Here is a 13,504-nt window from a genome sequence, read left to right as displayed (position 1 = left end):
ATGAGCGTGCCTTCTGACTTGTGAAATGCTCTTCTTTAAATGTCATTCTGCAGCTGACTGTTATTAAATGAAAAACATGAATTCTGTCCTTCCCATCCAAGAATCCTAGGGGTCACTGCCTAACCAGTACCAACGTGGTAGACACCCAAATTTTAAAGACCCTGGCTTCTTCGCTGCTCCTAAACCCTGCTCTGTGATTTTCAATGAGCGTTCATTCACCGACTCTCTTGATTCACTGACACAATGTCTTACTTGCGTTTTTGAATGGCTGAGTAGTAATTTTCTCAAACTAAATAAAGAGAAAACAGACATTTTAGTGATTGGCAATAATGGATATAATGAGGTTATTAGAAATAAACTTGATGCATTAGGATTAAAAGTCAAGATGGAGGTAAAGAATTTAGGGGTAACTATTGACTCTGACCTAAATTGTACAGTCATATGAAAAAGTTTGGGAACCCCTCTTAATTCTTTGGATTTTTGTTTTATCAATGGCTGAGCTTTCAAAGTAGCAACTTCCTTTTAACATATGACATGCCTTATGGAAACAATGCCACTGCTGAAATACTACTTATTAGATTAACAGAAAATACACACAAAATTAGACAGGTGCATAAATTTGGACAAAGTTATTGTCTGTTTTACCTGCATTGTTATCACTCTTTAATTTAATATTGTTTTTCATCAGTATGCTGCTGCTGGAGTATGTGAATTTCCCCTTGGGATTAATAAAGTATCTATCTATCTATCTATCTATCTATCTATCTATCTATCTATCTATCTATCTATCTATCTATCTATCTATCTATCTATCTATCTATCTATCTATCTATCTATCTATCTATCTTGAGCCTCCTTTTGCACATCTAACAGCCTCTAGACGCTGTCCTCCTATAGCCTTTGATGACTGTCTGGATTCTGGATGGAGGTATTTCTGACCATTCTTCATACAAAATCTCTCCAGTTCAGTTCAATTTGATGGACAGCCTGCTTCAAATCATCCCATAGATTTTCGATGATATTCAAGTCAGGGGACTGTGACGGCCATTCCAGAACATTGTACTTCTCCCTCTGTATGAATGCCTTTGTAGATTTCCAACTGTGTTTTAGGTCATTGTCTTGTTGGAATATCCAACCCCTGCGTAACTTCAACTTTGTGACTGATGCTTGAACATTATCCTGAAGAATTTGTTGATATTGGTTTGAATTCATCTGACCCTCAACTTTAACAAGGGCCCCAGTCCCTGAACTGGCCACACAGCCCCAGAGCATGATGGAACCTCTACCAAATTTGACAGTAGGTAGCAGGTGTTTTTCTTCAAATGCGGTGTTCTTCTTCCGCCATGCAAAGCGCTTTTTGTTCTGACCAAATAACTCAATTTTTGTCTCATCAGTCCAAAGCACTTTGTTCCAAAATGAATCTGGCTTGTCCAAATGAGCATTGGCATACAACAAGCGACTGTTTATGGTGTGAGTGCAGAAAGGGCTTCTTTCTCATCACCCTGCCATACAGATGTTCTTTGTGCAAATTGCGCTGAATTGTAGAACGATGTACAGATACACCATCTGCAGCAAGATGTTCTTGCAGGTCTTTGGAGGTGATCTGTGGTTGTCTGTAACCATTCTCACAATCCTGCACATATGCCACTCCTGTATTTTTCTTGGCCTGCCAGACCTGCTGGGTTTAACACCAACTGTTCCTGTGGCCTTCCATTTCCTGATTCCATTCCTTACAGTTGAAACTGACAGTTTAAACCTCTGAGGTAGCTTTTTGTAGCCTTCACCTAAACCAGGAGACTCAACAATCTTTGTTTTCAGATCTTTGGAGAGTTGCTTTGAGGATCCCATGCTGTCACTCTTCAGAGGAGAGTCAAAGGGAAGCACAACTTACAATTGACCACCTTAAATACCTTTATATCTCATGATGGGACACACCTGTCTATGAAGTTCAAAGCTTAACAAGTAATCCAACCAATTTGGTGTTGTAAGTAATCAGCATTGAGCAGTGACAGGCATTCAAATCAGCAAAATGACAAGGGGACCCACATTTGTGCACAGCCAGTTTTTCACATTTGATTTAATTTCATACAACTAAATACTGCTTCACTAAAAATCTTTGTTCGGAAAATACCGCAGTACTCAGATGTTCCTAGGAAATGAAAGACATACCACTGTTATCTTTATTGTTGAAAGGAGAGTCAATTATTATGCAGGCTGAGAGGGGTTCCCAAACTTTTTCATATGACTGTACCTTTCTTAGAGAAAACTCTTCCTCATGCTAACTGAACTTTTGTCCAATTCTCCTCCTAACTCAGAGCTGTTCTGGCCTAAAGCCCTGGCCAGGAACTACATCCTGGTATCACCCAAAAATAACTCTGAGTCATTCTCCAAGTGCTTCACTCTTATTTAATGGGACAGGCCACCTCCAAGTCACCTGTCCATTGTAACGAGTAACAGGAACCTGTGCCTAGCATAATGAGTCTCCACACTGTTACCTGTTATGACAGGGCATTGTGACTGCATTGCTTATCCTGTTTCCCTACCATTACACGTTTGCCTCTGAACTGACTCAGGACGTCCATCTATAATTATACAAGAGTTTTAATTTTCCAACTCCACCAACGCAAACTCACAAGCAGTTCGTATCAGTGTAGTCTTGGGCTGGACTTATAATAGCCCAACTCCTGTCCATAACCACTTGAAAATTTTTGCAGTCCTGGCCTAGAATGGGTTCTCTGCCACAGCAGTCATCTTCTTGTATTGTGCTTTGTGATGTATTGTTCTGTGCTCTAATTTCTTTGTAACATTTCATTAGTGATTCATTAGAACACTCTAGACGAGAACAGGCCATTCAGCCCAACAAAGCTCGCCAGTACTATCCACTTATTTCTTCCAAGAAAACATCAAGTCAAGTTTTGAAAGACCCTAACGTCTTACTGTCTACCACACTACTTGGTAGCTTATTCCAAGTTTCTATCGTTCTTTGTGTAAAGAAAAACTTCCTAATGTTTGTGCGAAATTTACCCTTAACAAGTTTCCAACTGTGTCCCTGTGTTCTTGATGAACTCATTTTAAAATAACAGTCTCGATCCACTGTACTAATTCCCTTCATAATTTTAAACACTTCATTCATGTCACCTCTTAATCTTCTTTTGCTTAAACTGTAAAGGCTCAGCTCTTTTAATCTTTCCTCATAACTCATCCCCTGTAGCCCTGAATCAGCCTAGTCATTCTTCTCTGGACCTTTTCTAGCGCTGCTATGTCCTTTTTGTAGCCTGGAGACCAAAACTGCACACAGTACTCAAGATGAGGCCTCACCAGTGCATTATAAAGGTTGAGCAGAACCTCCTTGGACTAGTACAATTGTGACATGCTTTATATTACTTCATTATATTTGTAAGATGCTTGCAGAGGGGCAACAACAAACAACAACAACATTTATTTCTATAGCACATTTTCATACAAACAATGTAGCTCAAAGTGCTTTACATGATGAAAAAAGAGAAAAAAGACTAAATAAATAATTAAAATTAGGGAACACTAATTAACAGAGAATAAAAGTAAGGTCCGATGGACAGGGTTAGGACACAAAAAACAAAAGAAAAAACTCCAGACAGGAACTGAAATGGTAGGTTGAAGGGTGCTGCATCAGGTCAGGTAGTCATCAGTTACCCATATAAAAAGTGGCTACTGGGTGAATTATAGAATTTGATATTTGTTTGTAGGTCCAGAAGTGGTCCAGGATTTATTTGTCCTCTGATATGTTTATTTCTTCTCTCTGATATGTCAGGAGCCAAAAAAATCTATCAGTTCAGAACCGCAGCACAAGACTGAAAGAGCCAGCCCATTTCTGGTCACAATTGGTGCCCAGATTAAGAGGTGCTATCCAACCAGGTTGTATGGTTACATTCTTGCTTTGCTTTTGCATTTGGCGCTTTAAGAAAATGATATTCTACCCTGCTCAAAAAATTAAGAGAAGAGTTAATCATCACAGCCTGATAATAAGACAATGGAGCTTCGGGGATATCTGTCTGTCCAGTTAGGACACATAAGCGATTGTGAATCAACTTCACCTGCTTTGGTGCAAATGAAAGTGACAACAGGTGACCTGGAGAGGCAACAGCACAACAAACCCCCAAAAAGGGAATGGTGGCCACAGACAATTGCTCTTTCTTTACACTTCCTGACTGATTCTTCTCTAGGTTTGCATTTTGCTTGTGTCCTTGTCACTACTGGTAGCATGAGGCAGTACCTGCCACCGATTCAGGTTGCACAGGTAGTCCAGCTCCTTCAGGATGGCACATCCATACGTGCAGTCTCAAGAAGTTTGCGGTGTCTTCCAGCAGTCTTGAGCGCATGGAGGAGATACTACGAGACAGGCCATTACATAAGGAGAGCTGGACAGGGACGGAGAAGGGCATCAACCCAGCAGCAGGACTGGTATCTGCTCCTCTTTGTGAGGAGGAACAGGAGGAGCGCTGCCAGAGCCCTAGAAAATGACTTCCATCTGGCTACTTGTATGCATGTTTCTGACCAAACTGTCAGAAACAGACTCCATGAAGGTGGCAGAGGGCCCAACGTTCACTACTGGGACCTGTGTTCACAGCCCATCACTGTGCAACTTGATTGGCAATTGCCATAGAATACCACAGTTGGCAGCTCCACTACTGGTGCCCAAGTCTCTTCACAGCTGATGTGAACAGATGTGAAAGAGTCTGAAAACACTGTGGTGAATGTTATGCAGCCTGTAATGTCATTTAGCGAGACTGGTTTGGCGATGGGTCAGTGAAAGTCTGGGGAGGCATATCCTTGGAGGGTCACACAGACCTCCACATGCTAGGCAACAGTACCCTGACTGCTGTTAGGAACTAGGATGAAATCCTCAGAGACATTGTCAGACCTTGTGCTGGTGCAGTGGGCCCTGGGTTCCTACTGATGCAAGACAATGCCTGGCCTCATGTGGTCAGAATGTACAGGCAGGTCCTGGATCACAAAGGCATTGATGCCATTGACTGGCCTGCGAATTCCCCAGACCCAAATCCAATTGAGAACCTCTGGGTTGTTATGTATTGGTGGATCCAATTCCACCAAGTAGCACCACAGACTGTTCAGGAGCTCACTGATGCCCTGATCCAGGTCAGGGAAGAGGTCCCCCAGGACACCATCTGCCGTCTCATCGTTAGCATGGCCAGACGTAGTCAGGAGTGCATACAGGTATGTGGCGGCCATACACACTAATGAGTCACATTGGGAGATGTCGTGATGAAATTCACGCTGGTTGGGTTAGCCTGTGATTTCAATTTTTGATTTTGACTTTTGGTGTGATGTTGAATCCAGCACTCAGTGGGTTGGGGATTTTGGTTTCCACTGACTGTTTTTACATCATTTTGTTCTCAATGAATTACATAGTATTATCCATCCATCCATCCATTTTCCAACCCGTTGAATCCGAACACAGGGTCACGGGGGTCTGCTGGAGCCAATCCCAGCCAACACAGGGCACAAGGCAGGAAACAATCCTGGGCAGGGTGCCAACCCACCGCAGGACACACACAAACACACCCACACACCAAGCACACACTAGGGCCAATTTAGAATCGCCAATCCACCTAACCTGCATGTCTTTGGACTGTGGGAGGAAACCGGAGCGCCCGGAGGAAACCCACGCAGACACGGGGAGAACATGCAAACTCCACGCAGGGAGGACCCGGGAAGCGAACCCAGGTCCCCAGGTGTCCCAACTGCGAGGCAGCAGCGCTACCCACTGTGCCACCGTGCCGCCCACATAGTATTATACACTAAAGATTTTTCACTTGAATATTTTGTCGAGATCTGATGTGTGATTTATGTATTCCCTTGTGTATATTGAACACATAGGTATTTTAACCCTAGATGCTGTCAGGCCTAGTTCATTCTGACAGTGACCACAGGGTGAACTGCAGCTGCATCTCCGTGACAGGCTCTTAAGTGTGACTGAACAGAGCAGAAGTTAAAGGTTTAGCATACTCAGGTCTATATGGAGTGCCCTAGGGTAGGGATAGGGATGGCAAAAGTCATCACACACTGGTTTTTATGAACATGACAATGAGTTTAGTGTTCTTTAATGGCCTTCCCAGTCACCAGATCTGAATTGAATAGGTCACCTTAGGGATGTGATTTAGTGGGAAATTAACAGCTTGAATATGCAGCTGACTAATCTGCAGAAATTATGTGATACAATCATGTCATCATGGACCAGAATCTCAAAGGAATGTTAACTAACATCTTGTGAGAGTAAAAGGAGGCCCTATAATGTATTGCTATAGTGTCCTAAGAATTTGCTCAGTGAGTGTGTATGCTTTTTCAGTATAAGATTCAGGAAACGTGGTACATCCTAGCACAGATGCAGAAGGGTGCTGCATTTTTATAGTATCTGTCCTCCCAAGGGGAGAGAATGTGTTGATATGTGTACCAATCATATTAAATTGTGGACATATCCTGAGACTAATGAAATTAGAAGCTTACCTGCAGCAAACCTCTTTTTAATTAAAGAGAACCTGTAGCCGGCTCCAACCAATTCAATATCGCATCCTGACAAGGTGCTGCCTTCACTGGTGAACTGCACTGCCAGAGGAGAAGGCTTGCTGGGCCCTTCTGACAACTGAAACCGTGCCAGCAGTGATCCAACACCTGAGAAGATGAGAGTAATATTCATTATCATACATTTGCACTGTGATAGATAGATAGATAGATAGATAGATAGATAGATAGATAGATAGATAGATAGATAGATAGATAGATAGATAGATAGATAGATAGATAGATAGATAGATAGATAGATAGATAGATGTTTATTTGTCCCAAGAGGGAAACATCTCAATGTCTTCTGGGCATTCTTTCTTCTGTACTAGTTGCTTATTCTAATGGCTTATAAACATGAATGGATTTATAAGCCTGAAGTAAAATAATAATAATAATACATTTTATTTATATAGCGCCTTTTCCATGCTCAAGGCACTTACAGAATATAAGAAAGAACAGCAGCGTATACAGTATATAGCATTGTACAAACCAGATAAATAAATAAGGAAGATTACGACAGTGAATTCAGAGAAACAAAAGCCTAACAGACAACATAATTGATGGTCTCGCACACACACACACAGGTTACATGAGCATCTTGACAGAGAAGTAAACTGAGAGAAGGGTAATAAAGTCAAGTAGAGCTAAAAGCCTTCCTGAACAGATGAGTTTTGAGTTGTTTTTTCAAAGAATTCGTGGAGTCAGCTGACCTGATTAATTTCGGTAGGTCATTCCAGAGTCTGGGCGCTATACAGCTGAAGGCCCTGTCACCCATGGAGTGTAGATTAGTGAGGGGCACAACAAGATTACCAGATTCAGAGGACCTTAGTGGGCGGGCAGGCACATAGTGATGGAGAAGGTCACTGATGTAGTTTGGCGTGAGGTTATTTAAGGCTTTGTAGGTTATTAGTAGGATTTTATATTTGATTCTGTAAGACACAGGGAGCCAGTGAAGATGGAGCAGGATGGGTGTGATGTGCTCGCTGCTGCTGGTCCATGTCAGGACTCTTGCAGCTGAGTTTTGAATAAGCTGCAGCTGTGATATAAGATTAGAAGGGGCACCTGCCAGTAGGGAATTACAACAATCGATGTGGGATCTGATAAAAGCATGGACGAGTTTCTCAGAATTAGAGAAGGAGAGGAAGGAGCGAACACGTGATATATTATGGAGGTGAAAGTAAGAAAGTTTCTTAATGTGATTTATGTGGGCGGAATAAGAGAGGGAGGAATCAAAAATGACACCAAGATTCTTTACAGTAGAGGCAGGTCTGATGAGATCACCGCCAAGACAGACTGGGAAGGAGCTCATTTTTATTAAGTTGCATTTTAGTCCCAATTTGCAGGAGTTCAGTTGGACATTCACATTAAGCAGAAGAAGAAATAAAGGACTGATCTCTTTAAGGCATAAACAACCTAAGTGAAACTTGGCTGGGGGTTTAAAAAGAAGCATTTTAAATTACTAAAATACTGCAGTATGATGAGAAAACAGTAACAACTTTACTGTAAATAGTACTACGACAGAAATAGTGACTGATAATTACACCATATAGGATATTAGTGCTAGTGCCACAGCAGGTTTCAATTTATATAATGATGTATGTTACTAATGAGTCAATTAAATGTAAAAATGACACAGATTCACATTAGCAGGGTTTGGAAACAACTTTACATGTTGTGCACTTCAACAGAATACAGAAATAGACTTTACAGTATGTGGCAAATTAACTTTAACATCTGGTTAACTGTATACAAATCAGTAATTCTAGGTGTGCTACAGCAGTGGTGTTTGACGTTAACTTGTATCCAGCCCTGCAAGGTGGTCCTTCAACTTGAAGGGAGGACTCGGGGTTTGATGGCAGGTTTGGCACTCCAGCCTCTGTAAAAAACCTCATGCTGTTCCACTCCGTTCAAACTAGTGTGGTGCTGAGTTGTCACCCATTGCACAGCTGCACTCGGGTCCTAATCTGGGATCCTGAGCTGGTTCTCCGTGTGGTGGGTGCAGCTGTAGCAGTGCATGCTTCCAACCTCCTACTACTACAGCAATGAGCAACAGCAAAATAATTTGCCATATAATATTTTTGATGAATGATAGGCTATGTACTTTGCGCCAGGGTGCAGGGAAAGCCAATATTTGTTTCAGTTTTCATTTAGAAGAAGCATACCTCCATTTTCAGATTTCTGAGAGATATCAGGGATCTTCCACAGGATTCTTTGCTGTTCTGTATTCCTAAGAGAGAACAAAGGAAGAAATCATGACAGTCACCAGAAGGATGCTTTCACTCAGAACATACTTCGTTTCCTGCTGTGTTCAGGATGTCAACGTAACACTCATGACTGGCCAGGTATTGGTTGTGTATTAGATTACCTTCATTATAGAAATTACAGAGGATATTTCAGGATCTCGTAGACCAACAAGTCCTCAGGGAGTACCTCAAGGGGCTCCTTCCTTACAGGATCTTCACTGCAGCAGCCACCAGTGTTGTGCAAGTTCACACCTCACAAGAACTAGCTCAAAGTGCAATTCACACAGATTACAAGGAATAAATTCATGGTCATAGTTCACCGTTTCAATTTTGAACTAGTTCATGTTCAGTTCATTTTGTATTTTTTAAGGAGTGAGAATAAATGACCCATGACTTTACTTTTTTCAATAGAACCAGCAGTCCATCACTACCAATTACCATATAGTATAGGCCTAACTGTTGTGGATATTGGTACAAAGTTATGTATTGTACAAGAAGAAGTAAAAGAATAACAGTACATAGTTATGTAAAGTCATTTTCTTAGTTTTCACAACGGGCCTAAGTATGCCTATGGGCATCAGTTCAAATAGGCTACTATCTACTCATACAGCATCTCACAAAAGTGAGTACACCCCTCACATTTTTGTAAATATTTTATTATATCTTTCATGGGATAACACTGAAGATATGACACTTTGATACAATGTAAAGTAGTCCCTGTCCAGCTTGTATAACAGTGTAAATTTGCTGTCCCCTCAAAATAACTCAACACATAGCCATTAATGTCTAAACCGCTGGCAACAAAAGTGAGTGCACCCCTGAGTGAAAAATGTCCAAATTGTGCCCAATTAGCCATTTTCCCTCCCCAGTGTCATGTGACTCATTAGTGTTACAAGGTCTCAGGTGTGAATGGAGAGCAGGTGTGTTAAATTTAGTGTTATCGCTCTCACACTCTCTCTCTCATACTGGTCACTGGAAGTTCAACGTGGCACCTCATGGCAAAGAACTCTCTGAGGATCTGACAAAAAGAATTGTTGCTCTACATAAAGATGGCCTCAGCTATAAGAAGATTGGCAACACCCTGAAACTGAGCTGCAGCACGGTGGCCAAGACCATACAGCGGTTTAACAGGACAGGTTCCACTCAGAACAGGCCTCGCCATGGTCAGCCAAAGAAGTTGAGTGCACTTGCTCAGCATCATATCCAGAGGTTGTCTTTTGAAAACAGACGTATGAGTGCTGCCAGCATTGCTGCAGAGGTCAGCCTGTCAGTGCTCAGACCATACGCCCGCCGCACACTGCATCAAATTGGTCTGCGTGGCTGTCGTCCCAGAAGGAAGCCTCTTCTAAAGATGATGAACAAGAAAGCCCGCAAACAGTCTGCTGAAGACAAGCAGGCTAAGGACATGGGTTACTGGAACCATGTCCTGTGGTCTGATGAGACCAAGATAAACTTACTTGGTTCAGATGGTGTCAAGTGTGTGTGGCGGCAACCAGGTGAGGAGTACAAAGACAAGTGTGTCTAGCAGACTAAGGACATGGATTACTGCAGTGGTTCTCAAACTGTGGGGTGGACCCCCCAAGGGGGGGCGCGAAGATGTGAAAAAAAGAAAACAAGAATCGAAAATATGAAAAATACATCTATTGAAACCAAAACAAATTAACTGAAACTACTGTATATTATGATACTACAAAAATAAATATAGAGTTAGATAAATGTTGATAAAAGTTAAGTAGGTATAATAAAATATGCACCTATGATATACAGTATCATTAATTAAAAAAGATCAAATTGGTATTAGTGGGCTCCTTTCAAAAAAATGTTAGGGGGGCGCGATTAAAACTGTTATGAAAACTTGGGTCGCAAATACTTAAAGGTTGAGAAACGCTGGATTACTGGAACCATGTCCTGTGGTCTGATGAGACCAAGATAAACTTATTTGGTTCAGATGGTGTTAAGCGTGTGTGGCAACAACCAGGCGAGGAGTACAAAGACAAGTGTGTCTTGCCTACATTCAAGCATGGTGGTGGGAGTGTCATGGTTTGGGGTCGCATGACTACTGCCGGCACTGGGGAGCTACAGTTCATTGAGGGAACCATGAATGCTAACATGTACTGTGACATACTGAAGCAGAGCATGATCCCCTCCCTAGGCCGCAGGGTAGTATTCCAACATGATAACGACCCCAAACACACCTCCAAGATGACCACTGCCTTGCTAAAGAAACTGAGGTTAAAGGTTCTGGACTGGCCAAGCATGTCTCCAGACCTACACCTTATTGAGCATCTGTGGGGCATCCTCAAACGGAAGGTGGAGGAGCGCAAGGTCTCCAACATCCACCAGCTCCGTGATGTCATCATGGAGGAGTGGAAGAGGATTCCAGTGGCAACCTGTGAAGCTCTAGTGAACTCCATGCCTAAAAGAGTTAAGGAAGTGCTGGAAAATAATGGTGGCCACACAAAATATTGACACTTTGGACACAATTTGGACATTTTTCACTTAGGGGTGCAATCACTTTTGTCGCCAGCAGGTTTAGACATTAATGGCTGTGTGTTGAGTTATTTTGAGGAGACAGCAAATTTACACTGTTATACAAGCTGGACACGGACTACTTTACATTGTATCAAAGTGTCATATCTTCAGTGTTGTCCCATGAAAAGATATAATAAAATATTTACAAAAATGTGAGGGGTGTATTCACTTTTGTGAGATACTGTATATGAAAAATGCATAATGCCCTTCAAACAACTAATTACATGTAGGCCTATTCTGCCTTGCAATGAAATTAATTATACTCTAAGAATTGAGACACATGAAATGGGAATGAGAATCTATATATATATATATAATTCTTTTCGCGTTTGAAACGGAAATTATGTATGACCACAGAGGAACAGGAAAAACTTTCTTAATAAACCTGATTCTTGCCGAGAGAGCGAATGGTGACATAGCTCTGGCTGTAGCGTCATCGGGAATCGCTTCTACATTATTAGATAGAGGCTGTACAGCACATTTGGCATTGCAATTACCATTAAACCTCGCTCACGACAAAAATCCAATTTGCAACATACGCAAGGGCTCTGGAAAGGCAAAAGTCTTGTAACATTCAAAGATAATAGTTTGGGATGAGTGCACCATGGCACATAAATGCTTATGAAGCCTTGAACCGAACAATGCAAGATCTCAGAGATCCATCCATCCATCCATTTTCCAACCCGCTGAATCCGAACACAGGGTCACGGGGGTCTGCTGGAGCCAATCCCAGCCAACACAGGGCACAAGGCAGGGAACCAATCCCGGGCAGGGTGCCAACCCACCACAGGACACACACAAACACACCAAGCACACACCTACTGTCGTTTTACTCGCAGGAGATTTTCGTCAAACATTACCAGTTATTCCACGAGGAACACCAGCAGATAAACTCAACTCGTGTTTAAAATCCATGCTTCTCCCACGGTCAGTTATATGTTGCGTGTTCTCGGGTAGGTACACCAAAAAATGTATACATTTATGCACGTAATGGGCAAACAAAAAATGTAGTATACCCGAAAGCACTGCAGTAGTACTCAATGTATCTTTACTTCTTAAATGTTAATGTTTTACTGTTTAATAATTTATATGCTTTTTATATGTTGTTCAAATTCTTTTATCAAAATACCAGTAACGGCGCACTGCACGATAGTGAATACACTTGACTTGAGCATTCATAGTATTCATCCTCTTCCTCTGTACGTTTAGCATTTGTTTGCTCAGAGGTTGATGCACATGCTGCTTCCTAAGCAGCTCTTCTTTACTCCACCCTAGTGGCCCGCTGCTCCTCTTTCGTTGGCATCTTTTCGCATTAAAACTGATTAAGTTAGTTTTTGTGTTGCAATTACTTAGTATGTTTTCTTTAATCTTTCACTTAATCTGGCACTTACGTCTTCAATCTGCCTCAAGAATGATTAGCAGAGGTGGCAGGGAATGAGAACGGCTCCCATACGCATACGCATGCGCCGCACGGCCGCCCTCTCTGCGCGGTGCTGAGAGTTGATTCTACAATAAAATAAAATAAAAATAAAAAGAGTAATAAAATCATCACCCCGAAAGCGGATAGTAGACATCACGTAGTATATGTGTACCAAATTTCAAGTCAATAGGTGAAACGGTTTGTGAGCTACAGGTGATTTAACATCCTGGACAGACAAACGAACAGCCACGGTAGCGTATTATAGAAGAAGATTTTACTGTTTAATAATTTATATTTATATGCAATGTGCTTCTTATATATTACTTCATATTCTCATATGATAATGATGTTAATAATGTTGTTTCTATTGATTTCTATGTTATTGTAAATGCTCTTTATTTGTTGAAAAATAAAATTGGCAATTAACAAACTTATTTTATAAATACATTTTATTTTTTTTTCCCTTGCACTCAGTGAGTTGAAGCCACTGGGTAATCAGCTACTTTTGAATAAAATAGTTTGCTCCGTATATGGAATCGATATGTAGACAGAATGCACAAAAGAGGAGAAATGTGGAATTGTTTTGTTTTGTTTTATTTGTCTGTTGTGTCAATACTGCTCCTCTCAAAAATTATTTTATTCTAGAAACTTATAAAACCATAAGCAATACTTTCAATGTAATAGGTGGCCATACGCTCTATTTCCAACCGTGTGACACAAATGGTGACTGTGGGATCAGCGTGTAGGT

The 13,504-nt window shown here is 41.4% G+C and overlaps 1 protein-coding gene across 1 annotated transcript in view; it reads right to left on the bottom strand.

Annotated features, from left to right (window-relative positions):
- sgip1a (SH3GL interacting endocytic adaptor 1a) overlaps nucleotides 1–13,504 on the bottom strand; it is a 337,919-nt gene that overhangs the window by 15,261 nt on the left and 309,154 nt on the right. The window contains exons 21-22 of the mRNA XM_051932771.1: nucleotides 8,724–8,788; nucleotides 6,505–6,669 (exon numbers count right to left, since the gene is read on the bottom strand). Coding sequence (XP_051788731.1) covers nucleotides 6,505–6,669; nucleotides 8,724–8,788 — 230 coding nt within the window. The remainder of the gene's footprint in view (nucleotides 1–6,504; nucleotides 6,670–8,723; nucleotides 8,789–13,504) is intronic.

This window comes from Erpetoichthys calabaricus, chromosome 10 (genome assembly GCF_900747795.2).
Source record: "Erpetoichthys calabaricus chromosome 10, fErpCal1.3, whole genome shotgun sequence".
NCBI lineage: Eukaryota > Metazoa > Chordata > Cladistia > Polypteriformes > Polypteridae > Erpetoichthys > Erpetoichthys calabaricus.
This window is presented reverse-complemented; position numbering and strand designations above follow the sequence as displayed.